The sequence below is a fragment of the Anopheles cruzii genome, chromosome 3, assembly GCF_943734635.1.
Source record: "Anopheles cruzii chromosome 3, idAnoCruzAS_RS32_06, whole genome shotgun sequence".
Classification (NCBI taxonomy): Eukaryota; Metazoa; Arthropoda; class Insecta; order Diptera; family Culicidae; genus Anopheles; species Anopheles cruzii.
This window is the reverse complement of record NC_069145.1, coordinates 6,830,197-6,856,360: the sequence shown is the minus strand read 5'-3', so window position 1 is coordinate 6,856,360 and position 26,164 is coordinate 6,830,197. Positions and strand designations below refer to the sequence as shown.

Here is a 26,164-nt window from a genome sequence, read left to right as displayed (position 1 = left end):
AAGACCGAATGCGATTGTGGGCCATCGGAAAGCTAAATAAACATTGCCGTTCGCGGCGGAATGTTAGAATTTCCATTTCTGTTCGGGAGCCTTGCCGAACGGAGGAAGTTTCACCCCCGAAGCCTCGTCTCGTCCTATAGATGGATTAAATTGCAATTGAAAAGCGATGGAAAAATAATGCCATTCGGTCGGTAAGGTCGTAGCGAAAGCAACAAACACATTCAACTTCGTCGTTCAACATTCCAATTGGATGAACCAACGGACTGGCGCCCATAACTCTCGACTGTTTCCAGTTGTAAGTTGTATACGTAATTGAAAATACATAGTACTTTTCTTATCAATGTTGTTTCATTGCTAAATAGCTGTGCTCTTGAATATCGGATTTGAATTTAATATTCAAATCCTCAAAGTCGGTGCGAAGTTTTCGAACCAACTACTTATTGATTCAATCAATTAAATATATTTTTAACAAACTCAACTACCTCCTTAAGTGGCCCGTCTTATCATGATATTTGTATAATCATGATTGAAATTCCTCTCAAGAGTAAAAGAAGAATCGCAGTACAGCTATCAAATGCATTCGGTAGCCAAAACCTAATGGCTAAAAACCGTGGCCTGGAGATATGCCCCAAACGAGGGAAACATTATTAGAAAGCGAAGAAAATTTAAAAGTGAAAGTATTTCCATGATTTTCCCGCAAGGTAAGCGCGAAGCCGCCCACAACCAGGGCACCTTCAGTCCCGTCGTCGTTCCGTTCCGGAATTTCACTTTCCACCAAACTTCGTGTGATCTCCGAACGAACGATAAATCTCCAGCTCCGTGTGTGTGCGCGCGTGTGTCGGCTGAAATAGGATTGGTAAAAAAAACTCCCGCAGGATGATGTCGAGAACATCGTCCCGAGTTCCCGTGTTATAAGGGGGAACAGACGGCCATTTTACGGACCACGGGTTCGTTCGCCCGCCCGAGACCACGGACCAGGTCGCTGCCGGGTCGAATCGTTAATAGATTTCATCCGACTCGTCTGCGGAATGCCTTTCATCTTTGATCCGTGTGCCATCTTTTTTCCACCGCTTGCCCATCTTCCTCCGGCCAGGATGCTGCCTTTTTTCCGTTTGTGTGTGTGTTGCGGATGTGTTGGTTCCATTGTTTCGCGAGCCCCCACCCCGCCCAGGCACGAGTCCGTGAAATATTTCTCGTTAATGTTCCCGATTCCTTTTTCCCGACTACGACCACACCGCCGGATTTATGAGCCGGTTGTGGCCGTCGCCTAATCGTACGGGTGGGGTTGATCGCTGCCCCACGTACTGGAATAAATATGTTTTTCGTTTTTTAATGTTCAACAGAGGGTTTTTAACAGTGTTCAAACATATTTATATAATTTATAAAACCATTGTTTGGCCACGAGAAATGTTCTTCTGGCAATAGTTTCGAAGTTCAATATTCTGCACAGTCCGCGGATCCGTGGCCATCAAAATGCTTTGAACCCTTTGCTCCATGAGAAGAATCTGAGCTAGACGTAATACACACGTTAAGCTGCTTTGATTCCGTTTTATTTTCGTTCGCATTCTTTCGCGGCAGAGCGAAAAGAAAGTTTTTCATCTGCTTTCCACCCGATTTCTGCCGGCTCGGAAATGGCCAAGTGAAGTGAACGCGGTCGGTTCCCCGACCACAGCGTTTGCGACAAACTTTTGTTCATTACATTCAAATTTAATTATTTCGTGAGTGATGCGATTATTATTTATTTTCGTTCCGCTTTTTTGTTGTTGAATTCTTTCGTTGAGTTTCAGGGAGGTAATGTAATGTACTTGGTCCTTGGGGTGAAGATCGAAGGTTATCATTACGCCAGCACGGCTTGTTATCGAAAGTTTTCCAACTGCAACACTGCTTTGTTCGTTCTGTTTTTCTTCATTTTTGCACAAGCTATACGAACAAATTGTAAACGAAAAGAGAATGAATTGTACTGTAGTAATTTTAACCAAATATCCCCTTATTGATCTTCAGTCCGATTAATTTTCTATGAAACTCAAAATAGTGAAAACTATATTTTGTACCTTATCGGATAATATGAAAAGAAATTGTGTTATCTTTTTTCTACTGAACGGTTGGTCCGTTTTGTAACGGTTTATTCTTCACGATAATAATGCCACAGTCGATTTATCGAGCAGCCCTTCAGCAACTTTCAACAGCTGTCAGCATACTTCCTCCCTCTGGGAATGGACACTTGGTTGCTTGTGTTTACGTTTATTGTTGTGGCCATCTTAAGGAAGCTTATAATTTTCCATTCCGGTTGTTGAATTTTAGAATTCCGTGGAATTCCCGTTCCATTCGTTTATTTTCTTCCTTCGCTTCACGATGGCTGAAAAGGAAAAGGAAGACTGTCTCAAGAGACGCGCATTGCCTCGTGGATTACAGAAACTCATCGAACAGTGTTTGAAAATCTATCCCGACCAAACGAATCCGCTGCAAGTGACGACCGTACTAAAATATTGGTAACGCATAGCATATTTGTGTCCGCTTGGCGAAATCTTTCCATCAGTTATTTCTTCCTTTTCCGCAGGCTCGGTGGTCAGGATCCGCTCGATTACATCAGCATGTACCACAATCCGGGCGATCCGAAGCAACACATACCTCCCCACTGGCACTACGTCAGCTTCGGACTATCGGACCTGCACGGTGATGGGCGCGTCCATTTGTCCGACACTTCCGGTGGTCTGGAACCACGCTCCGGTATGGGGTTTGAGCTTACGTTTCGCCTGCTCAAGTCACCCAACGCACCGCCGGACGAACGACCGCCAACGTGGCCAGCAAACTTGCTGCAATCGCTGGCCAAGTACGTGTTTCAGTCGGGAAATCGACTCTGCGCCGGTGACAACGTACCTTGGCGCCGGCCGCTCGATAACAGTAGGGCAAACGGTACCTTCGCCATACAGCAGATGCTGATAGCTGAAGATCCTCAGCTGCCCCGGACGGAGACGCCGTTCGGTTGGGTCGATTTCCTGCAGATCGTGGGGGTAACCGTCGAAGAGCTCGAACAAGCGTCACGCTGGAACGGGAAAGGTGTACTGAATCTACTCTGCAAAGACCCTGCCACCGGTGGCCCATGGTTGATCACGGATCTCAAGCGATCGTGCAGCGTATTCGAGCAGTTCCCGGCCACGCTCCGCCAGCTCGAAATCGATCTCGAGAAGGAAGGTTCCGATCTGGCGGGCGTGAATGCCGATTTAACGTTCAAAGAGCTCGCAAAGGGGGCGCTGGTGGCCACCATCAAGCAGGAAGTGCTGGATCCGGAAGAAGAACTCTCGCGTTCGATATCGTCGTGCAACATTGGCGTAAAACAGGAACCGACCGCCGATGATGAGGGGTCGCTGGAGCGCTCGACCGGTTCGTCCGATATGGTCAATCCGTTTGACAATCCAAACATTCCGTCGCGCGTCTTCCCACTGACCGGGATCGAGCTAACGCTGGCACCGTATGCGGCCAAATTTCTTACCCTCGCCGTTAAGGACCGCATACGCCACGGGCGTCACTTTACCTTCAAAGCCCAGCATATGGCGGTTACGTTCGTAGCTGAGTCTGTGACGGGTTCGATTGTGACTCGTCATTCACCGTACGCGGTGCTTGGGAACTGGGTACAGATTCTCATCCCGAACCGGCTGGTGGCGCGCATGGTGGAAAGCTTCTCCGAGCTCGACACCAAGAACGCCGACAATCTCAAGATACCACTCTCGTATGAGTGGCCGGAACACAATCTAAAGTTCATTATCGACAACCCACCACCCGAACTGCTCAATCAGCCAGGGCCGTTTCTGGCGTGAGCCGTGTCGTGCCACGCTGGGTTTTTGTCCGTCGTATTAAATGTTTCCTCACATCGTGCCTTTACACGCTGACAACAGTGTGGGAAGTAGATCTGATTAAGATGACTGGCGGGCGGGGACCACTGTTTACACAAAACCCGCTCTTGACCATGTTTTTAATAAATATTTTCTATCGTATACACAGCCTTACGTTAGTCTGTTACTTCTTTAAAGATAGGATCGAGTGTAATTATTTGAAACAAATTTATTTCCTATCGAACCGCTTCACACCAAACACGGTTCTTCGTCAGTCTTGAGGGACAACAATTTCTTTACTTCAATTCTCAACGTGTAGGAACAGTAGTTAAATAAGCCAGAATAAACAAGCGTTGTTCAATTAGTTGCGTTTTCTGCGCTGCCTCGTACGCGTCGCAATGTTATCTGGTGCCGCATTTTCCACCGAACAGTCCAGTACGATCACTTCCGTTGCCGGTGGGCACACGTTTGCTCTTTTCGCTCGGCCTCCCGTTGCAGCTGTACCACGATCACGGGCCGCTTTTCTCGGATTCCCATCGGCGATCGGCGCAATCGGCTTATCGGAGCGCTGTACTGTTCCGTCTTTCTGCCGCACGGGTGTGGTGGGATCATCGAAACGAAGTCGCACTTTGGTGACGGTCGGCGGCTTTCGCTTTACTGCGGACGATGGTCCCGCCGCCGCCGCCGCCGCCAATGGTGTACTACCACCAGTGGCCGTCCGCTTTCGATCCGAGTACGTTCGGAGAGCCAACGCCGAATTGGTAAGCGTCTGGGTGCGTGAATCTACGAAGCTCGTTTCGATGGCTTCGTCCGACACCGTGTTGATGTCCGACGACGTATCGTCCAGCACGATCACGCTCCCGTCCCTGGTGGGTGGTTTTGTAGCCTCGCCCGATGACTTACCCAGTACCAGGGCATCTCGAAACGAGCCGTTCAACGAAGGACTACCGCCGACCAGTCGATTGTCGTTTGATTTTGAAGATTGGCCTGGACGCTTGGGAGTGTTTGCAGCGGGGAGCACTGGAAAATCTACATACCTAGATTGCGTTGGCTTAGAAGCTCCGATGGCCTTCTGTTGCAACACGCCGCCCGGAACAGCAGCGGCTTTGGTGTTTACTACATTCGCCGATATTTTCCCCGCATCTGATTGTGGTTTCTCATTGGTCACCGGAGCCGACGGGTTGGCTGAGATCACTTTTTTCGTCTCTCTCGATCGTCCCGGTGCGGGAGGAGAATCCATAAATACGTTGATCGGTTTTGGTTTACGCGCGGACGCTGAAGTAATGGGAACTTTAACGATTCCAAATCCTTCGATGCTGGCAGCAGTAAGTGCGGCATCGTTCACACCTTGTGCGCGCTGGTAACGTCGTGAAGCGGACTGCCGGAGCAGTTCGTTCACTCGATCGACCGTCTTTGGTGGCGGACGTACGGTTCCACTTGCTGCGGGCTTGCGGGCGGGAGTTTTTAGCTGAAGTTTGGCGAGATCCGTTTCCAGTGTCGCCACGCTGCCGTTCCGGGTGGCTAGAAATCTTTTGTAACTTTCCGTCGTCACCGAACGTTTTCTTTGGAGGACGTTTATATCTTGTTGCTCAAAGTTTGCTACCACTTGTAGATTGAAGCGGATGTCCTCGCACAACGCCCTATCTACCACAGCGTGCTTGGAATCGGATAGGGCCAAAGCACGCTCGTAAACCTTCCTTGCGGTCCCGTATCGGCCGCATCGGACAAGAAATAAACCTCGCTGACCCATCGTACGCATTACATCCTTCAGCAGGTCCGACCGATAGCCAGCGAAGCACCAAATTAGCCTAGGATTGGTGGGCGTACTGGCCTGAAACAGTGGTTCCATCACCGACAGCCAGTGATCGGTGATCGCCTCGTAGTAGTGATCGGTACGTTCGATCGGCTCGCGATTCAAAGCCGACAACCGAGCGGTCAGAGCTGCCGTTTTAAAGGCTATCGCTTTGTACTGTGGGTTGCAACAGAAGCGACAGTCGCACGAAGGCGCGTGGCCAAACATTAGATAGTGCTCAATGGGCACTTCCGTCTGCTCGTCCACTGGATCCGCTCCGTCACCGTTCGGCATCTAAAGAACGTAGTGAACATTTTGGACAACCACTAGAGAGTCATTTGTTTTACAAACTTACGATTAATTTTTCAGTTTCCTTCTTGGCCACTTTTCGTGCCCCATCATCATCATCATCATTAGGCCCACCGCTCAACACGGGACGGTGGTAGAGGTCTTCATTCTGTTGGCTCGCACTGTACATGTCGATGGGATTCCGTGTGACCCTTTTCGAGTGACTCTTTCCCGAACTGATGGGACGCACCATCAGCAAACGGTCCAGATAACGTATGACAGTCTGTAGAAGTGAAAAACGTCCTTACGATTACGAATGTCGTGTTGAATTTGCAGGCATCATATCTGTGTGTTTACCTCACAGCGGTCCAGCTTCTCGGAGTCGATCTGTATGCTGCCGTACAGGAGCAGCACCTGCATCACACGTAGTCCCGCTCCGCGGCGCATGGTAAACTTTAGCAACTGCTCCACGAACCCCACGATGTACTGGGTAGTGTCGTACCGCACGATCGTGAACTGCAGCACGGCCACCGTCATCTCGATCGTGGCCGCCGAAAGGACGAGTGTGTGCTCGCAGCAGAGCTTCTGCAGTTCATTGAAATTCCCGAGCATCAGCCTTACGAACGCCATCTGAGGAGTTGCCTCCGGAAAGGGTAATCCATAGTCCGACGCCAAACGGAACACAATCTGTGCTGCGCGACCCTTCAGCAGGCGGCGACTGTCTTCGGAGAGATCCCCGTTCGCGCACAATCGATCAGCGTGCGCGAGACCCCGCCGGATCAGTTGCAGTGCAGCAGCATGGGCCGCATCCGACTGCTTCGAGCCACGGTAGACGGCCAGCGTGAGGTACAGGTCCAGCAGTGGATATCGCCGGTTTTCTGGCACAGTAGAACTGTTGGCCGACTCGTTACCCGCGAACGTGTGCAGTAACTCTGCCGCCCGCACCGACAGTGCCTTGCACGTTCCCAGATCGCCACCGGCAAAGTTTAGCCAACCGGAATGGATTGGAAACTGCCGCAACACATCTTCCGTCACCTGGTGGTGCTCGAGCAGGAACCCGAGGGCCACGCACTGATCGAGTGGGCGTTCGGCGCGGCGCTGGCTGACGAGCAAGAGGTTCAGTAGCTGCAACTCGGTCGCCTGATACGGATGGTAGTTCAGTTGATAGTAACGAGCCGTGTTGTTGAGTACGCCCGAAACAAACGTCAGCGATGGCAGCAGCGAGATCAGCTGGAAATCATCTTCCACCAGCACGGTCACCATCGCGCGGTAGTGCCGACGCAGTGCCTCCAGTCGTTCTTGAAGTTGTGCTTCTCGATCGAACTGAATTTCTAGTAACATCTTGTCGAGCCGATCGTTCCGGATGTCTTCCCGTTCCAACGGTACCACCCGGAGGCGATCCAATAGAGCACGCTGCCAGTGCAAGATGCGCCGATAGCTAATGTTGCCCAGCGCCGCTGAACGTTGAAAGCGCTCGGAAGCCGTTTTCGGTGCGTAGTTCGCCAAACTAGCCCGGAGCTTGTCTATCCGTTCCGGAGGAAGCTTTTCCCATTCTTGTTCGTCGAAAGCGTACAGTGCCATACCAAGCGGCAGACAGTGCACCCGCACATCAACCACCTTCCACAGCTGCTCAAAACAGTGCGTGATCGAGCGCGATGTTTTATAGTTGACCGCGATCGTCATTTCCTGTACCATGATCGTGAGTTGTTCGTCGTGTGTTGGTTCCGTCCGGAAACCAAACCCGAATCGATCGTAACCGTCGTGGGCGTACAGCTGCATCACGGTCATGGTCCGATCTTCTTCGTCCATTTCCGCTTGGTAAGCCATAATCGTCCGCAAAATCACGCCGATCGATGCGTTGCTCTGCACTGGGTTTGCTGGGACTGGGTTTTCGCGAAGCGTAAGCAAAAGTTTTAACAACTGAACACTCAGTCGCGGCCACAGGGCGTAAGTCGGCACGTTGGCAGAGGGTTCGCTGTAGAAACAGTTCTCCAGTAACCGCACCAGTATCAGATCCGATTTAATGAAGTCGTAACGATGCACCACGTTCTCCTCGATCACCAGTCTCAACAGAGCGACCAGTTTCTGTGTGTCGCTTTCGGCTAGGTCCTGTCTAAGCGTTGCTAACGTGCGCTGTACCCACACCACGCAGTCTCGAACGGAGTCGGTTTGCCACGGACCTTTTCCGTCGCATTCGAGCTCGCGCATTAGCTTCACCCTGGAACGCGCCAGTTCACATACCCGGCCAACAGGTAGCGTTGGTTTAGCGCCCTGCCGAGCTTTCATTTGGCTTAACACCAGGCGGATTTGTGCAGAGATTAACAGATCGGCCAAGTGGTGTCGAGCGTGCGGACACTTGCGACAGAGGGCCGGTCGCATGCCGGTCGGACAGTGGGGAACGAATTGTATCATCGACTCGATCATTTCGATGGCGGCTTCCGTCACTTTTGTAAGCTGTTCGGCGGGTAACCTGCTAAAATACCGATTGCTGTGGCAGGCGAACAACACGATCACTTTCATCACCGACGGATCCGAGGGGAAGGTCGCATACAACGATCGCACCAAGCTTGTGGCGTCCGTAAAGTAGCTTTCTGGTAGCTGGGAATTGAAAGGAAGGCGCACCATATGCCGCACCAAGCGGACACAGTTGATGTACGGTTCCGCGGTCACGCCCGTGAACATGAGGAAAAATTCAACAAACCGACAATAGTCCGGTGCGGTGTCACGGAAACTGAGAATTTTCTCCACAAAATCGATACCGTCGCCGAGCAGGTGGATCAGTTCCGATTCCCTCAGTCGTACGTCCGCGGTCATCGTTTCCATCACGGTTGCGTAGAGTTGGCGTGCTTTTGCTAAGCTGAAACCAAAACATCGCTGCAAAATAGCCATGCTACTGTCGAACACTTCGCGGAACAAGTCCAGGGCAGCCTGGCGCGTCTTATCTTTTTGCCGAGCCGCGTGTACCAGCAGCTTTCGGTGCAGCTCGATGATCACATCGTATCCCGCCGAGAACAGGTCCCGGTTGTGGTCGCTCTCCTTCGTGTCCTGCACGATGGCCAGTGCCACACGCTTCACGCGCCCGAACAAACTAACGTGCTCATCCGTCACCTCGCAGCAGGCCATTAGGAAAATGATGTGCAGCCTCACCGCCACCCTGTCCGGGGTGCCCAGAGCAACGACGTGATTGTACAGGCCCACCACACAAAAGGCCCGTATGGCATCAGGGGCTTCGCGACAGATGCCGAGATACTTTTTGGCCAATTCGAATGCAGCATTCCAAGCGTCGGTGCCTAGGTCTGTGGTTTGCAGCTGCACCATCCACTCAAGCAGCACTTTGACCATATCGGCTGAGCAGACGAACCGATTGGCATGGCCCGCAAAGCTGTCGGCAAAGCATTGTATTTCCTTGAGCGTACGCAAAATATGTTCTGTTGCGGCCGTGGGTTGAAGGGCAGCTTGAAACTTCCCAAGCTGCACATTGTAAGCCGACTTTGATACCCAAGGAGCCATCCGGTCCAATAATGATGTCAACCTTTTCGAAGCAAAACCTGGGTAAAAGAGATCGGTATAGAAAAGTGTGCAGACGCGCGTTACTTTTGCTTACAAAACGTTCTTGCCAGTTTATGATGCTCCTTCACTTACGTTCGTTATGTGGATTCGCTAGGGCTGCGACAAACTGTACATTTCACAAATTATCCTCTAATAAAGTGAAGAAAATATGAGCTCACGGTAGAAAATCAACCTTTTTCGGTCGAGAACAGCAACGCAAACGCATTCGTTTGCTTCTAACGGACGGTGCCTGCTTTGACGTATCCCGCGTCGTTCGCCGCCTAGGACACTCACGCAAGCGTCAGGCAAGAACGCGTTCAAAAATTGAAACCTCTCATTCGGTAAGCAACATCGACTGCTGATAAAGATAAAGCGAAATGAATTGCAAAAAACGGCTATGGCTCGGAGAAATGATGGTCTGTTTTTCTATTGTTCTATCTACGATTAATTTTTATCTTTTTTAAATTGTCTATAATATATACAACAAATTCACCACGAAAAGCAGCTCTGCTTGGCCGACAGGTCAGAGAAGGTAACTCACAGCTGCTGCCAACTGTCACATCCCGACGTCCGGCAGTTGCAGCAGAACGTTCGAAAGTAACGGAAAGGTTTTTCATCAAATCAGTAATCACAACAAATCGCAACAATTGAAAAATCAAGAGCGGAAGAATAAAATCCACATCACGTGTCTGTCGACATTGGCCGAGCGTTGCAAGCGTACAGTGGGTTACGGATAGTCCGTACAAAATGCGCTGATTGGTAACGAAGCGTCGTGACGCGGTAACGTAGCGAAAAAAAAACAAACCGTGAACGAAAAGGAGGCACCTAACCTCACAACGGGTGATGAGCGGCATAAAGGCGCAATCACAGAGTGAAGTTTGTTTGTTATTTTTGTGTGTTTAGGGATTCGTTTTATCAACTGTTCATTGCAGCTACAATTCAGCAACAGTTGTTGATTTCAGCCCGGAGTGCTCCGTGTTTGGGCGCAAGCAATACGTTTGGCAACGGTTCACTTTTTGACCTCGCTTGCGGCGCGTATTAGTTTCTGTATGATTTTTATCTTTACCTGGGAGGTGTTTTTTAAAGTTATTGGTTTTGCTACAATTATACACTACATTGCTACATTGGTTTTGCTACAATTATACACCATGAAATCACCGCTACCAGTACCGGAGTTCAACGATGACTGCTTCTTCACCTTCAAGCAGGTATGCCAGGGATTCTTTTTGTGCTACCAATGGACCACCAATAATCTTACCGCTCCTCTCTGTCACTTCGCAGGCCGGCCGCAAACCATTTGCTTCGCACATGCGACGGCCACCGAAACTGCTGCACCAAAGCTTTAGTCGCAGCTTAAACGCGTCCACTGCCAAAGCCATCTCGTTTCGGGAGGATAACCCACGGTATCTCAGCACACTCTACAATCGCAGCAGGTCGGAAACGTATTACGAACAGTGCTTCGAGCAGTTGTCCAAAGTAGGCGAGGGATCGTACGGTGAAGTGTTCAAGGTGCGCTCTCGCACCGACGGCAAGCTGTACGCGGTGAAGCGTTGCCGTGGTGACCGGTGCCGGGGTGAGCGCTTTCGGCAGTCGTGCTACGAAGAGGTACGCCGTTACGAGCAGTTTTCGGATCACGAAAATTGCGTCAAGCTGCACCTGGCCTGGGAGCAGGACGAGCGGTTGTACATGCAAATGGAGCTGTGCAAAGGAAGCCTCGAGAACGACGCCTGGCAGCCGATGCCGGCCAAGCGCATCTGGTCGATCCTGGTCGATCTGTTGCTGGCACTCAAGAGCCTCCACGATCGCAACCTGATCCATCTCGATATCAAACTGGCCAACATACTCGTTACTGACGACGGTACTTGCAAGCTGGCCGATTTTGGGCTCGTGTTCGACCTCAGCAAGGGCAACGTTTACAACGCGACGGAAGGTGACTCACGCTACATAGCACCAGAGCTGATGGAGGGTCGCTACTCGAAGGCGGCGGACATTTTCAGCCTCGGATTGGTGACCCTTGAGTTGGCCTGCAATTTAGAGCTACCGATGGCGGGGCGCCTCTGGCAGCGGCTGCGCAGTGGCCAACCCTTGCCAGACGACCTGACGAGAAGGATGTCCCCAACCCTGCGCGAGATCGTGCAACGGATGCTGATGGCGCGGCCAGAAGATCGGCCTACGGTCGACGGACTGCTACTGCATCCTGTCATCCAGAAGCTACGCGAAAGTCGTCACCGCTCGCGATCGTCCCGTGGCATTAGGGCGTTTCTACAGAAATGGAGCGCCTCCTACCTGCGCAATAAGCTGCTCTGTTTGGGGCGGTTCGTTGTGAGTGCGGTCATCTGGATGTTAGACTGTTTCCGGTTGCAGCATCGAAAGCTGCCATCGGAAGACGACGGTGGTGAATCGAAATCAAGCAAGTGTTGGGACACAAACAACCTTTCTGCAGCTGCCATTAGCCCTGGTACCCAGAAAGGCATCAGTTTCGGTGCTTCGCTGTCGTTCGAGGAGCAAAGCAACGGCCGGATGCCAGAGGATTCGTTTTTCGAAACAAGCGCCACCGCCGATGACGATGGTTCTGAGAGGAGGCTCACCGATAAAGAGAGCGTACAAAGCACACCGACCTTAAACAACTCGGTGCCGACACACACACCGCCAATCCGGATGGTTAATTCGACTCCATTGAGCCACTACGATTGGCGCCGGGTGCAGAATAGTCTGTTGCAACAGTTTCATCTACAGAACCAACCGGAAACACCGCAAACTAGCCGGGATGTGCCTTGCTCACCGTTGCGTGATCTATGGTAAATATTACAACGCGTCCCTTCCCCGTTATCATGCGATAATCAAGTGATAAACGTTCTCTAGGTTCGGAGAAGAGGATGAAGATCTGCCACTGATGCAAGGATCACGATCTCGCGAATACCCTGTCACGTCGTCCACCCCGCTACATGGTCGTGCGGTAGCGAAACGGCTCAACGACAGTGACGGAGACATACGGCCGCTTAGTGGATCGCTACCGAAGCCCGCGGATGGCGAGCAACAACCGTACTCCCTTGCCGGGTTCGTTACGGCAACACCAAACTGTTCCTTTCAGATGCTCTCTGGTATTGGTATTGGTGGCCGTGGTAATGATAGCAGCCCGGCCGCCACTACATTCAACTGTGATTCGGTGTCGTCTGGCTTTGCGTCGTTACCCAGTAAGAAAAGATTGCACTTTGATCTCGATGAGGACTCGGATTCGGATTAGGAGCATAGAAAACGTGTTATGTAGCTGAGCAACACCCTGCGCAGAATTTGCGTCGTGCTTCCAACATGATTCATTGGGCACAAAATAGATGTGGAGCTGCCACGGGAGCAAAAAGATGTAAACACTAAACATTGTGATAGTTTTATGTCAAGCGTTACTAACATCAACTATTTACACAACCCGCTGCTCGTTGGCGTGCACACAGTAGGCAGTGACTCCTTAGGCACTTCCGAATCGCATTAAGATTAACCGGATTAATCGTTCGCACAAGCGCTCGGCTAAAGTATAAACAACATTTGGTTCCTGCCACTAGCAAAAAGCTAATTTTACGCTTCCTTTAGTAAGTCTTCTTCGCAAAAGAAGAGCAGCACGTGCTAAACGTTAGCATACACAAAATGTGTACAAGAATACGCTTGTATTGGATATATGGGAGAGTAGCTATAGGTATCGGCTGAGTATTTGGTGAACGGTTCTACAAGAATTTAGTATACGAGTACAAGAGTGCACTTGTATAACTTTTGATATGGAGGAGAGATATGCGGTGTCTCCGAAGAAACCAGTGCCCACATCGAACGAGTAAAGGGGTAAAGTAGCTTAACTTTAAAAGTGGCATCCTTTGTGTTAATAGGAAAACGGCCAGTTCGGTTTCGATGCAATTAGCTTTCCGGAAAAAATAGCTTCGGAATTACATTTTATATGACATCCACAACCGCAACCAGTCACTAAAATAGGTAACATACAGGGGGGTAGTATTTTTGTAAAGAAAAAAATGATAAACTGAAACGCCTAAAGTTTATAACAATTCAAAAAATTATGTTACACAATGTATTTAAAAATAAATTCTTCATCTCTTCACCATAGGGAGGTTAGCGCGACAACTCTTTCAGTACGGCACCGGCGATGACGAGCCGCTGGATCTCGGACGTACCCTCGTAAATCTCCGTGATCCTAGCGTCCCGGTAGTGTCGCTCGGCCGGCATATCCGAAACGTACCCCATACCGCCCAGAATCTGGATGGACTGGTGCGAGCAGAAGGTGGCCGCTTCGGAAGCGGCCAATTTGGCTTGCGCTGCCTCCTTCGTGAACGGTTTCTTGTTGTCCTTCAGCCACGCCGCACGCCAAGTGAGCAATCGGGCCGCTTCCAGTCGCGTAGCCATATCGGCTAGCTTACTTTGTATGGCCTGTAGCTTTGCGATCGGTTTTCCGAACGCCATCCGCTTGCCGGCGTAATCGACGGCACACTCGAGCGATGCTTGTGCAATACCGAGCGCCTGGCTGGCGATCCCGATCCGACCGGCGTCCAGTGTTTGCATCGCGATCTTAAATCCCGACCCCGGCTCGCCGAGCAAGTTTGCGGCCGGAATGGCACACTCTTCGAAGATCAGGGAACAGGTCGACGAACCGCGGATACCGAGCTTGTCTTCTTTTTTGCCGAGCGAAAAACCGGCCACATCCTTTGGCACAATGAACGCGGAAATGCCCTTGTGCTTGAGGCTCTTATCGGTGGTCGCAAAAACGACCGCTGCGCCGGCTTCGTACCCGTTCGTGATCCAACACTTGGTCCCATTCAACAGCCAGTGGTCACCCTGGCGGGTTGCGGTCGTCGAAGCCGCACCGGCGTCCGACCCGTTGCCCGGCTCGGAAAGGGCAAAGCAGCCCACCTTGGCCCCGTCCGTGTAGCCGACCACGTACTGTTGCCTCTGTTGCTCGTTGCCAAAGTGTGTCAACGGTCCGAGGTAGAGTGAGTTGTTAACCGACATCACCACCCCGGCCGATGCACAGCCGCGGGATATTTCTTCCATTGCGATGGCATACGCCAAATAGTCCAGCCCGGTGCCACCGTACTCTTCCTTCACCGCAACGGCCATCAGTCCCAGTTCGCCCATCTTGCGGATCTGTTCGGCCGGGTAGAGATGCTCTCGATCAAATCGGGCCGCATTCGGGACCAGCTCGTTATCGGCGAAATCACGGCACGTTTTCTGCAGCATCTGATGTGTATCGGGCAGTGCCGAAAGGCTAGCGATGGACCGGTGCTGGCTGGCACCATTACGGAGGAGTGTTCCTGCATGCGAAAAATACGATCAAACTGGGCGAACAAACTGTTGATCACGGTTCCAAAGGTCAACGGCGCTGACCGGTTCACCAACACGACGACGGCTGTGTTTTGATTCGCGTGAGATGATTGCGCAGAGAATCCGCTTCAAAGGATCGACTCGGAGGACCACAAAAAGGAAGTTTTAGTTCTTCTACTTACCAATTCTTGCGTACGCACGTAGACCAAACATTATGAGGTAGTAATTCACGGGCGCGGTTTTATGAAACAATTTAAAAAATGCAAATAGGAATCAGTGTCCGGATGTCCGTTCGTAACGCACCCGCGCGACCAGAGACGTCTTGTGTCAAACGCTTTGTGTTTTGCTTTTGCGGTCAACGGAACTCAAATTTGGTGAGAAACTCATCGAACGCAACTCGGGCGGCCGCCGTTTAAAGGCGGGCTTTGCAGGCTCGATTACTCGCATGCATGATTTTATATATTTTTAGTTGCTTTCGAAAGCTTAATACGATTGTTGGGTTATCTTTGCCGACTTGCTGTTCCCGCAATCGGAACGCGACACCACGCTCTGGGCAATGAACTCAATAAGCGTGCGTGTGGGCCGTCCGGTCATACCCCGTCGAATGTATGAAAAGTCGGATCCCTTCGTTTTCATCACGTTCAGCGCATCGATATGAATCCATTGGCCGCAGGGAAGAAATTCGCGCAGGAAGGCCGCCGCCTTGCAGCTATTGGCCCCGTCGCCACTTCCGATGTTCTGCACGTCCACGTGCTCCACCGAGCAGAGCTGCTGCGTAAAGTAATCCCACAGCGGTAACCGCCAAACGCGATCGCCCGTGTGGATGCTGGCGTTCTGCATTCGCTGCCACAGGTCGTCGGAATTCGTGAACACAGCGCAGCATACCCTGCCGAACGATTCCAGCACCGACTTCGAGATGGTCGACGTCGACACGATGTACCTCGGTCCAAAGTGTTCCGCGTACAGAAGCGCATCGATCAGCACCAGCGGCGCCTCGTTGCTCGTTTTCACCACCTCGACGCTTTTGCCATTCCTGACCGTTATGACATCGCCCGGTTTCATCGCGTCACATCCGATCATGTTTTCACACAGTGGAATGAGGGCCCGAATATTGACCGGTAGCTTAAGGGCGGCGATCGCCCGAACTGCGGCAACCACACACGCCGCCCCCGACATGTCGCCACGCATGTCCGTCAGGGCCTCGAGCGGCTTCAAGCACAGGCCACCACTGTCGAAAGTGTTGCCCTGGCCAATCAGTACGATGGGCGCCAGTTTCGTGTCGGTACCGTAGTAGCTAAGCTCGAGGAAAATCGGCGGTTCACACGAACCCTTGGCCACCGTCAGAAACGAGGTCATCTGTTGATCCTCCGCCCATCCGCGAACCTTCACCTCCACGTTGACCCCAGAATTGCACAAAATCTGCACCACGTTCTGTGCAAACGTGGTTGGCGTCATGTGATTCGAGGGAGTTTCCTGTAGCTGGCGGGCCAGATTTTGTGCTTCGGCCTTCGCCATTCCGATGCGCCAACCGTTCGCGTCGCACGGTATCTCCGGTTCGTAGTACAGCTGCAGCTGGGGCACAAATTTGCGCTGGTCCACGCTGCGCAACTCCTGATTGACCCACAGTCCCATGTGGGCTCCTTCCGCGGCCGATTCCGCGTGGCCAAAGTCTTCCACATAGATTCGGCTCGTTTCCAAATTCTGCAACTCCATGGCACCACGGGAAGCCGCGGTGCGGATTGCCTCCTTGGAGATGTCTAACTTTTCCACATCATCGTACCCGAGACACATGCTCCCGAGTCCACAGACTGCGACGGCCGAGTAGGTTGGCTCGAGGTTGTAGAAAATTCTAACTTCACCGCGGCGCGGCATCGGACCGGCCAGGCGAAGCAGCTCCAGCAATTTTCCGCTCGTATAAGACTACCGGCGCAAAGGACATGTTAATGCCCATTTTTCCATTCCAGTCAATCGAACCTTACCTCATTGTACTTGGCCGCCGTTGGCGTGAGAACTCCGATGTCCAGCCGATCGTCTTCATCCGCGTACACGCCTAGCACCAGACCGCGAGAAGCCGGATTCGAGCATTGTTCAGTAATTTTAACACCATGTTGAATACTTCTCATCGGTTGCCGTTGAAGTGATTTGAACAGAGGCCGCCAAACTTGTTTCCAAACCGTGAACGACATTTTCACCAGTAAGAGCAGAAAATGAATCTATTCGAAATTGTCGTTCCAAATTTTTACGCTACCTTTTGCTCAAACGACAAAATGTAAACTGCGATTGTGCCAGCGAAAAGTGCCAGGCAAAGATTACTTCGATTACGAACCAACTTAGCATTTTTTTCTATAAACATTTTAAACCACATCTTGTAGAATGCACCCTTGGCTAACCGAATAACCGCCCAAAGTTGAGTTCTGTCATCCGCATGAGTGCGCTGTCAGTTCGAAGGAAGTGAGTACCCCTTTTTCCACCCACAATTCAACGGTCCAGCCGACGTAATTGACATTTCGTCGTGTACTCTTGCAGCAAGGAAACGTCGTCTCAGCGCGAACGGGGAGAATTGGGTTTACCGGAGGTTTTGGTGAAGTGATTGCTGTGTTTTGGTGACATCGCGGCGGTAGGCAGAAGTGGAAAATCGATAGGCGTATTTGTAAATATTACGTCGAAGATGACGACAGTTCCGTGACGACAATAGTGCTCCCCGGATAACAACGTTCCCGTAGCTAGTGGTGTGTGCAAAGGCATCTGCTAAGAGATTGAACGAATGCTACCATCTTTGTGGGCGTACTTGTGATTGCTTCCGATTGCAACCAAAGCATTACAAAGTGAATGGCGCGGCGGATATGCGTGGCTAAAAGTGATAAAAAATTATTGCCCCCCGATTGCGTTGTGTGTTGAAAGGCGTTCGACGCAGCACCGCGGTGTCGCAAAACGGCCACGGTGAGCATTCTTCCTCAATAAACGCGCGTGCAAAAAGAAAACGTATCCGGAGCAGATCACGTACACGGTTCCCCAAAATTCGGTCGGAGGTCATCGCATTGTGATTTGTATCTACAGCCGTCAACAACTGGCGCTTTTCTGGCCACTTTCTTGTTTGCCACAAAGTACTGTTGTGCTGAAAGTAGTGCGGAACCGAATACCCACATCGCTACGCGGCCAAGCGAACACACCACACGGCCGTGGCGACGGTAAAAGATACACAGAGCCTCGCGTTAAAAGTCGTGGATAAACGTTTCGTGCTCGAGCTGATAAGGACACCAGCTCACGGATCGAGGAGGGAAAAACACGAGATGAGCTGATAAAACGGGGCGCACTGTGTCCGTGATAATGTAAGTTAATAATTTACACCACAGCAATTTAATGTTTTTCTTATTATTAAGGGTCGTAATCAGTCAATTAGTAGCTGCACCAAAAGTTGGGGTGAATGTTTTCATTGTTTCGCCCATGTTTTGGCTTAGTTCAGACCGTCCTTGAACCAAGCACGGTTCAGTTTTCGTTGTAGAAAACCACGGAAACCGTCGTGAAAGTTCTGGAAAACAGACAGCTATTGGAATGCTCTAAACGGAGTCGCATACGCGACCACCCCGAATCCACGTACGTAGCAGTCATTGCCAGAGCTCTGCATTCCTCACCATGACGACGCGGAGCGCGAATGTGGACGGAGTGCGATAAAAATGGGCGATTTATTAGATGCACGGCACACTTTGTGCCCCCTAAGCACGGCCGTGTGACGACGATTGTGCCTACGGCAAACAATCGCTGTTGGTAGTGCCACGAACTGGGCTATATGCAACTTCGCGGCCACTGTGTAAACATCCCAAGCCTCCCCCCGCGCACGGCGGTGTTGCGTTTAGTTGAGACACACACACACACACTCGCATACACGTTCACACGGACGACTTGTGAGCTCAACTGTGCTCGTTACGCACTGACCAAAGTAGGCGGACACACTATAAGCCTGGGCGAACACTTTTGGGCGGCCACAGACCATACATGATCGGTCAATTTGCATAAGCAGCCAAAACAATGCTTTGAATGCGGTTGAAGAGGTGTGACCCGCACTCGGCTTACGCGACTACGACCAAACCCAGGGCGCGGAGAGGCCAATCAAAGTGGACGCAATGGGCACGTTCGCTTTCCTAGCACAAAGCGTAAAAATTCGTTAATGATTGTGTATCTTCTAGTTGAGTGAAAAGCGTAACTCTCCGCAGAAAAACGTGACAATTTAGTAGATAATTTTGCATTCTTTCAGTTTTTGTCATAGCCGTGGCTATGAGTAAGATTTGCAATCGCAGTCACCCGTTCTTGGGTGTCATCCTATTCGTCACGATCAGGCTTAAAATGCAGGCACATGAGCGCAATGTAACCGAATTCCCCGCATGAATCACTGTGCCACTTTAACCTGCAGGGCCGGTAGTGATAGTGAGATGGCAGCCAAAAAGATAATGTAGCGTGCCTAGATTTCTGCAGCTGATAACGGAGTGTCGCTTGCGCACCATATGACCAACAATCGCTCCAGTTCTTAATAGAAACCAAAGTCGTGTTATTAGCGCGTTAGTTATGTGATGAATTCCGTCGGTGAATGTTATGTTCTATGCATCTTGTTAATGGGTAAATTAAGAATGAATTAGAAAAGGTGCAGTATAAATTTGCCGATAGTGTCACGCTCACGTCACGCTGCAATCAGTTCTCGTTGTCTGTTTGTTACTCGGTCGACAAACAGCGTCTGCTTTCGTCACCGGCAAGAAAGAATGGTTATTTCGAAATCCAAAAAAGGCCGGTTTTTTTTCTTCCAACGCAACAGATCGCATCCGTCAATTGGAACAACCTTCGGGTGTCCGATTGCCTTCGCCCGGTATCTGCACCTCCAGCAATTACAACGTTATTGGAACGTTGGCTGGATGTGGAACGAGCGAAGCTAGGGAGCTAAGCTGCGCTTTAGTTGGTTAATTAATTTACCAACCACTCCACGCGGACTGTTCCGGCCTGGTTGGCGATCGCGACGAACGTGGCCAATTCCGCGTGCTAAATGCGACCGAGAGCAGCGTGCACGGTGTGTGCGTTTTTCTACACTTGTTGCTCCGCTCCGATGACGTATCGCAGTGGTTATGCTAATTTCTTCTCCCTGCCAACGTGGTCGTGGCCTTCCGCCAACTCCCTAGAAGGGTCTGCTTCGTGCGGCTCGCGGGGTCTGGCGTGTGCGGTCAACTCTTCATTTTCGGCGTTATTGTGCGCACGTGTCCGCAAGCTGACGGTTGCTTGCAACAGGTGAAACCGTTTTCGCTAACGTAGTTCGTAGTGCTTTGTGCGAACAGGTGATGTTAAGCTGTTGCACGATAATGTTAACAAAACTGCATTTAAAATTACAAATGATCGACAATCGAATTGGTTCGAATAAGGTAATATTACATCACAGCTACATAGAAGGATGTGTTGCGCACAATGTAGCGTTAATTGGATTTCAGACACTTCTCCGCACATATTACGAATTGCGAATGGCCACCACCTCCGAGAGGCCGCCTCCGAGTTCAACCGTGTTGCCCATAGCGTCTCCCGGCGCGGCTATTCGCCCATTTCCGTTCCGCTCGATCATGTTCCAGCGATTCGCTTCACTTACACAAGATCAATCTTTACGACGCGGACGCTCCAGCGGTGGTCCACTTTCCAGCCTCTAGCTTGCGCTGATGATGGGTTTCAATTGAAACAAATGAACCACCAAGAGGATGCCGCTTGAAGATGGTCCGCGGACTGGTGTCCGGTTCTGCTCCGAAGACGTTGCGTTTCCTTTCCCTAACGCTGTTAACGGTACTGTATGATTTTTTTTTTCGGGATTGATTAAAACCTCCTAATCGAAGTCGGCTTAGCCCACGTTCCCACCTCGTTGAGTTCGAGCTCAACGATCCGTACCGAATTCTGCTTTCTTGTGGTCATCACTCGGCCCCCCATTCACATTTGTGAGTTTCCCGAACGACCCTCCACTGTTTCGTTTAATGTCGAACTAGTTTAAAGCCCAGCAATAGTCTTCACACAGTCGCGCAGTGCTGGAATTAGTGATTGAAATAGAACGAGCCCTTATGACATTTTGTTCTAAGAAAAAGGGAAAGGTTGCTTCGTTGCTGTGGAGAGAGTGCGGAAACGGAACGCAAAATGGGAAAACTCCACCTCCCGGAAGAGGAACGAACACGCTCCTGCCGGATGTGTGTCGATTGTAAAATATTTCAGTTACGTGCACCAGCACCACCCCGATGATGGAAACGGTACTCTCGCAGTTCGGTGGAGGATCTAAAATTGAAACTAGTGAGGGGCTGTGTCATTGCTTTCCCGGTCTGAAACAACGGTATGGTGTGTCCCGTATGGAACGCTACCGATTAGCCCCTCGAGAGACTGGGGCTGTTTCCCAGTGCTGCCCATTCAGAGAGGGAGAGGGATTGGGATTTATATTTAGAATACCAGTTCCTTCGCGTCTGCAGCGCTAGGGAATCACGTTTCTGGTCCAAGTGTTTAGTTTTGCGAACGCACCGAGACCATGGCAAACCGATCGAAATCTGTACAACATCGAACCGAACGCACCGAAATTAACATCCAATCCTGAATCTCTGGTAGGGTCTCGGCGGTTCTATTTGCCGTTGTTCCGTTTCTAGCCAGTCATTCCCTTCGACTAGAACCGTTCACAACCTACCCCAAACCGGGAGTAGAAAGAACTGAAAATAAACCGTTTCGCAGACACACTGGCGTGGCATAGCAGCCGTGAATCGTCGATCGGAACGTCGGCTTGTTGGTGGAGAGAATCAAAGTGAGTGACAAACAACGTACCATAAAAGTTGGTGGGATTTTTGATCGAAAATCGCCATGGCAACCGTTTTTCCTAATCAACTTACTCCCGCTAAGCACACCTATAATGGCTGTGACCAGACGCCCCGCGGGCGTAGTTTGGCCACTTGTTGAAAGCTTTTGTTGCACACTTTCACTTTGGCCAACGCACAGAATTAATGCATAACAATCGTGAGAATCCAAACGGCGGATAGTCGTTGTAATATTGTTTGTGGTGGTGGTACTGCTTTGCTACGGTGCTACGAAAATCGTCGCACTGGAACTGTGATGGTGAAATGGACAATTAATTCATGAAAAATTCGTTTGCATAAATTGTGGCGCACTTTCGATTTCCTCTTTTCTTTGTTTCGAATTTATTTTAAACTCCGCTCACTATTGAAGTGAATTAAAGAATCGAATGATGTGCCTCAGTTTCTATTTCTTTCTTATCACTTATCCCACTAGAGAGAAGACGAGAGGCGACTTTGTAACCGACATCCTAGCAACAACCCCGCGACATAGCAACCGCAAGACGGAACCGACGAAAACGACAACATAAATCTGGCGACGCTGCCTGCGATTCCCTTCTCCTCATGGCGATGTCTCCCACGTCGAACAGCAGCGCTTCGGCGACGTCCGTTTCGCTGCTAAACCGACAGTCGAGCAAAAACGCGGACACCGTGTCCGTCTGCTCGACCACCAGTGCCTTCTCGACGTGCCCCGATCGGCACGGATTCTACGGTGGCAATCAGTTTTCGGAGAAGCCCAAAAAAGAAACGCTAACGCGCGAGCAAACGATCGCGCGCGAAAAGAAGTGGATCCACATGACCACGCACTGGTCGGACTACATGAACAACAACTACAAGAAGGTAAAAATGGCACACGGCAGTGCGACATGCCCTGGTACTTACTCCCGTTCCTCTCCGTGTTCTTCAGGTGCGCGAACGTTGCCGAAAAGGTATCCCGGAAGCTTTGCGCCAGAAAGCGTGGTTTCTGTTAACCGGAGCCAACCATCTGATGGTGAAGTTCCCGAACCACTACCGGCAGCTTGTCGCCCAGCCCGGGAACCCACACATTATCGACGAAATACGCAAGGATCAGCACCGGCAGTTTCCACACCACGAAATGTTCATCGACGACGATAAACCGGGCCAGAAGGAGCTGTTCAACGTGCTGAAAGCGTACTCGGTGTACAATCCGAACGTTGGCTACTGTCAGGCGCAAGCACCGATCGCGGCCTTCCTGCTGATGCAACTCCCGGCCGAGCAAGCTTTCTGGTGCTTTGTCGCCATCTGCGATAAGTATGTCTCGCCGGTGGATGCCCTACCACGGCTAAGAGTCGCATTACAATGTATGTTCCCTTCTTTCTGCCAGGTATCTTGAAAACTACTTCACACCCGGACTCGAGATGCTACAGCGAGACGCGGGCATGTTGAACCGATTGCTGAAGAAAACGTCACCCGCCGCGTACCGACACCTACAGAAGCACAACGTAGATCCGCTCCTCTACATGACCGATTGGTTCCTGTGTGCGCTGACTCGCACCCTGCCCTGGGACACGCTGTTGCGCGTCTGGGATTGCTTCCTGTGCGAGGGCGTCCGAATCTTCTTCAAGGTAGCGCTCGTAATCATTGGTGCGACACTCGGACCACAGAAAGTCCGCTCGCAGTGCAACGGGCTGTGCGAAACGCTTGCCGTGTTGCGATCGCCACCGAAAAAGTTCCTCGAGGAGGACTTCATTATGCACCACATTTTCCGGTTGAACATTACGATCGACGACTTTAATCGTGAACACAAGAAGCAAGAAATGTTACACCGAAAGGCGAAGCTGGAACAGCAGAAAACACAACAGCAGCAGCACGGGAACGGAGCGTCCAATGGTACCAACAGTCTGGGCAGGAATGCGGCGTAGAGGCGAGGCTGCGGGCGACCAGATGCAGCTGGGGTGGGCCGTAAAGTTGCCGCTAGTCCGGGATGTGGCGAACGCGTAATAGAGAAAAAGCCAGCCAGACCTACAAATCACACTCCAAATTGGCCTCAAACTAACGGGGGAACATGCGCTCTCGCCAGGCTACACTGTTGTGTACACTCAACAGCACAACAAAGCAAATTAAGGTGTTTGTTAGGAGAGGAACATAAAATGAAACTCACTTTATCTGCAGCTATACAGATCACCGCCGGAGCCTCACAAAACTGGCATTGGCAGCAAATGTTATCGAAAATATTTGTTACGTGTAATCGACGAAATCGACCGGCGGCCCGGTCAACACGACGGCACGGGCACAAACGTTGACCTGCAAACGTTTGTTTGTTACGAATGATAGTACAATTTTAAATTTAAATATAACTGAAAAGATTCACTTTTCCAGAATCGCACGTCGATCTACGCCATCGGTCTGCGAGCATTCTCAAGTAACGGGGCTAGGGAGTTCTTTGTCAAACCTTTCCAAATTCAAATTGGTATCATAAAATTTACAGTCGCTTTCGGATTACATTAGTCTTTCGACCAGGAAGCAATACACTTCATTCCATAAGTGGCAGCACAATGGGCAGAGGAAAAACAGGATAAAAGCGAACAGAAACTGCAAATCCGTTTTCTATTACATCATATTTAGCATAATTGCATAGGCGTATAAGAGAAAAAATGGGCCATGAAAATCCCGTATCGGTTGCGAGTGAGATTTGCTGTTGGAGCACAGAAGAGATAAACACAATTATCTATTATACACCGTACGTTACATTTACATAGTCTCGATTTTGATATGACAAAATTTCGTAAAAAATAACTAAAGATTAGAGAAGATACATGATGTGTAGTGTGTTGTTGGTTAGCGACGATGTGTAAGGTGTAATTTATTTCCCGTACAATGCACGCTCCATGTTATTTATGCTTTCGTGCATTGTCTGTGGACGTAGAACGCAATATTATGTTCTGTGTTAACGCACGCGCCACGGAAAATGGGAAACAACGGACGATTCCGTTTTAGCTAAATGTGGAGGACCGAGAAAAACAATTCAATCGGTGCCTTTCTTCCTATTCCTTTCTTCCCCAACAGATCAATTCGCCTAGGCCCTAGCCGGCTTGGGACAATTCAACGTGCCCAGCAAACATATCAGCGTTGCGATCGTTGCTATGATCGCCTACAAACTGTTTAGTTTACCCATTTACCTGCTAGTTCGCGTAAATTAATCTATACGTGTGTCTATTGCATCGTTTAGTAGCATATATATTTATGATTCGAATTCGAAATTTGAATTGCAATCGGAAACCATTATTAACCACACGCAAACTTCTAACGATTTATGTGCAATCGATCAGCGTCCCGAGGTGGTAACTGACAAAATTAAACGCGTTAGGTAGGAAAAGCTACACAATAGTGCAAGATTGTTTGTTTACTATTATTTATTAACCATACGGAAGACGTCGTGAGTGACACACTCATGGCACCAACCAACGCACAGCTGCGCGGGCGGTCAAAAAGTTCGGCAGTCGGTCGTTTTTTGTAACCAGTTTGTTCGAAGGAGTTAAATAAACTGAGAGAAGATCGTGAAGGTCAATTTGTGGAGCCCTTGTTTGAATCGGAACATGAAATGGATATTCGAAAACGGTTGTGGGTGGGGTGACCGTTACAACAATTCAGTGTTGTGGAATCCAAAATATTCGCGTTTAAAACTCGCATTCGACATGTTTCATGACCGCTAAATCTAGGTCATAACGACCTTTTGCAATGTTTTTCATTACGTCACGAGCAACAACAAGAAATAATTCAGCTCCACTTTCTCGGTTCTGTTGGAAAGAATCGCTTGGCAAAATCCACACTGGCGGAGACGGTGATTTCGGGTGAAAGCATGGAGCGGACAAAAACGGTGGTTCGGTGAAACACAACGACGGTCCCCGGGCATCACAACGGGGGCGCTCCAATCCGGCGAATCCATTGATCCGTACGCCCAGCGCAGTTAGACGATTGATGAGGTTGACGAATAAGTAGTGACGGGTATGCGCCATTAGGTTCCCGCAACACAAGTAACGAAATCCAGCAAAGCGCGCGAACTACGAACAAAAACCCAACCCGTCGCTCGGTTCCCCTTTTCCTTCCTTCCTGTATCGGTGGTTGAAATTGCAGGTAAGTTTTTTTAGCGCCCATTTCACCATCCATCTTCTTCTTTCGTTCTCCGGAGACTTTTTATGCTTTTGATTTCTACAATGGCCACAGTGCTTTCTACAGCCCATTCACACGGACGGCCACGGACTCTGCTTAGCATGATGGTGGCAGCCGCGGTTTACCGCTGGATGCCATCAGTATCACTCCGATCGGGGATCGCGCAAGATCATTTCAATTTTCGTTCGTCGAATCGAACCGAATCAATCGCAACGAATCTCCTCTGGACGTTGGCTGAGAGGAACAAACACTAGACCAGCATTTATCTATAATCTGTGCGCTAAGTGCCGAGACTTGATCAAAGTGATATGAACTTTTGTGGTTTTTTCGGTGCTGGTGTTCGTTCCGAATACTAAAACCAAGATGTTTCGAATATTAAAGGTGTTAATACTTTCCACTTTAACGCTGGGCAGTGTATG

At 50.3% G+C, this 26,164-nt stretch overlaps 6 protein-coding genes across 6 annotated transcripts; 3 read left to right on the top strand and 3 right to left on the bottom strand.

The window, feature by feature from the left end:
- The first annotated feature begins 2,352 nt into the window (after positions 1-2,352).
- LOC128275455 (suppressor of fused homolog) lies at positions 2,353-3,923 on the top strand. The gene is made up of 2 exons (XM_053013955.1): positions 2,353-2,489; positions 2,558-3,923. The coding sequence occupies exons 1-2, from the start codon at positions 2,353-2,355 to the stop codon at positions 3,813-3,815; spliced, it is 1,395 nt and encodes a 464-aa protein (XP_052869915.1). The 3' UTR covers positions 3,816-3,923.
- Positions 3,924-4,191: 268 nt separating this feature from the next.
- LOC128275453 (uncharacterized) lies at positions 4,192-9,420 on the bottom strand. Its single transcript, XM_053013952.1, has 3 exons — positions 6,268-9,420; positions 5,978-6,193; positions 4,192-5,916 (listed from the first exon to the last, which is right to left on the bottom strand). Exons 1-3 carry the CDS (start codon positions 9,418-9,420, stop codon positions 4,192-4,194), a joined length of 5,094 nt encoding a protein of 1,697 aa, XP_052869912.1.
- Positions 9,421-10,330: 910 nt separating this feature from the next.
- On the top strand, positions 10,331-13,553 carry LOC128274491 (membrane-associated tyrosine- and threonine-specific cdc2-inhibitory kinase). Its single transcript, XM_053012708.1, has 3 exons — positions 10,331-10,667; positions 10,741-12,257; positions 12,322-13,553. Exons 1-3 carry the CDS (start codon positions 10,509-10,511, stop codon positions 12,701-12,703), a joined length of 2,058 nt encoding a protein of 685 aa, XP_052868668.1. The 5' UTR covers positions 10,331-10,508; the 3' UTR covers positions 12,704-13,553.
- LOC128274493 (short-chain specific acyl-CoA dehydrogenase, mitochondrial) lies at positions 12,864-15,037 on the bottom strand. The gene is made up of 2 exons (XM_053012709.1): positions 14,958-15,037; positions 12,864-14,765 (listed from the first exon to the last, which is right to left on the bottom strand). Exons 1-2 carry the CDS (start codon positions 14,986-14,988, stop codon positions 13,570-13,572), a joined length of 1,227 nt encoding a protein of 408 aa, XP_052868669.1. The 5' UTR covers positions 14,989-15,037; the 3' UTR covers positions 12,864-13,569.
- Positions 15,038-15,258: 221 nt separating this feature from the next.
- On the bottom strand, positions 15,259-16,961 carry LOC128275449 (cytosol aminopeptidase-like). The gene is made up of 2 exons (XM_053013946.1): positions 16,755-16,961; positions 15,259-16,695 (listed from the first exon to the last, which is right to left on the bottom strand). The coding sequence occupies exons 1-2, from the start codon at positions 16,959-16,961 to the stop codon at positions 15,259-15,261; spliced, it is 1,644 nt and encodes a 547-aa protein (XP_052869906.1).
- Positions 16,962-17,318: 357 nt separating this feature from the next.
- Positions 17,319-25,151, top strand: LOC128274494 (TBC1 domain family member whacked). The gene is made up of 4 exons (XM_053012710.1): positions 17,319-18,104; positions 22,051-22,454; positions 22,522-22,886; positions 22,960-25,151. Exons 2-4 carry the CDS (start codon positions 22,179-22,181, stop codon positions 23,495-23,497), a joined length of 1,179 nt encoding a protein of 392 aa, XP_052868670.1. The 5' UTR covers positions 17,319-18,104; positions 22,051-22,178; the 3' UTR covers positions 23,498-25,151.
- The last annotated feature ends 1,013 nt before the right edge of the window (positions 25,152-26,164 follow it).

What these genes read in the sequence shown, in the direction of transcription:
- LOC128275455 (XM_053013955.1), top strand. Translation starts at nt 2,353, where the DNA reads ATGGCTGAAAAGGAAAAGGAAGACTGTCTCAAGAGACGCGCATTGCCT. An exon ending in ACGACCGTACTAAAATATTG is followed by an intron (nt 2,490 to 2,557) that starts GTAACGCATAGC and finishes CCTTTTCCGCAG; the next exon opens with GCTCGGTGGTCAGGATCCGC.
- LOC128274494 (XM_053012710.1), top strand. Translation starts at nt 22,179, where the DNA reads ATGGCGATGTCTCCCACGTCGAACAGCAGCGCTTCGGCGACGTCCGTT. An exon ending in TGAACAACAACTACAAGAAG is followed by an intron (nt 22,455 to 22,521) that starts GTAAAAATGGCA and finishes CGTGTTCTTCAG; the next exon opens with GTGCGCGAACGTTGCCGAAA. An exon ending in TTTGTCGCCATCTGCGATAA is followed by an intron (nt 22,887 to 22,959) that starts GTATGTCTCGCC and finishes TCTTTCTGCCAG; the next exon opens with GTATCTTGAAAACTACTTCA.
- LOC128275453 (XM_053013952.1), bottom strand. Translation starts at nt 9,420, where the DNA reads ATGGCTCCTTGGGTATCAAAGTCGGCTTACAATGTGCAGCTTGGGAAG. An exon ending in AGAAGCTGGACCGCTGTGAG is followed by an intron (nt 6,194 to 6,267) that starts GTAAACACACAG and finishes TCACTTCTACAG; the next exon opens with ACTGTCATACGTTATCTGGA. An exon ending in AGGAAACTGAAAAATTAATC is followed by an intron (nt 5,917 to 5,977) that starts GTAAGTTTGTAA and finishes TACGTTCTTTAG; the next exon opens with ATGCCGAACGGTGACGGAGC.
- LOC128274493 (XM_053012709.1), bottom strand. Translation starts at nt 14,988, where the DNA reads ATGTTTGGTCTACGTGCGTACGCAAGAATTG. An exon ending in ACGTGCGTACGCAAGAATTG is followed by an intron (nt 14,766 to 14,957) that starts GTAAGTAGAAGA and finishes TTTCGCATGCAG; the next exon opens with GAACACTCCTCCGTAATGGT.
- LOC128275449 (XM_053013946.1), bottom strand. Translation starts at nt 16,961, where the DNA reads ATGTCGTTCACGGTTTGGAAACAAGTTTGGCGGCCTCTGTTCAAATCA. An exon ending in CGGCGGCCAAGTACAATGAG is followed by an intron (nt 16,696 to 16,754) that starts GTAAGGTTCGAT and finishes TTGCGCCGGTAG; the next exon opens with TCTTATACGAGCGGAAAATT.
- LOC128274491 (XM_053012708.1), top strand. Translation starts at nt 10,509, where the DNA reads ATGATTTTTATCTTTACCTGGGAGGTGTTTTTTAAAGTTATTGGTTTT. An exon ending in GCTTCTTCACCTTCAAGCAG is followed by an intron (nt 10,668 to 10,740) that starts GTATGCCAGGGA and finishes GTCACTTCGCAG; the next exon opens with GCCGGCCGCAAACCATTTGC. An exon ending in TCACCGTTGCGTGATCTATG is followed by an intron (nt 12,258 to 12,321) that starts GTAAATATTACA and finishes AACGTTCTCTAG; the next exon opens with GTTCGGAGAAGAGGATGAAG.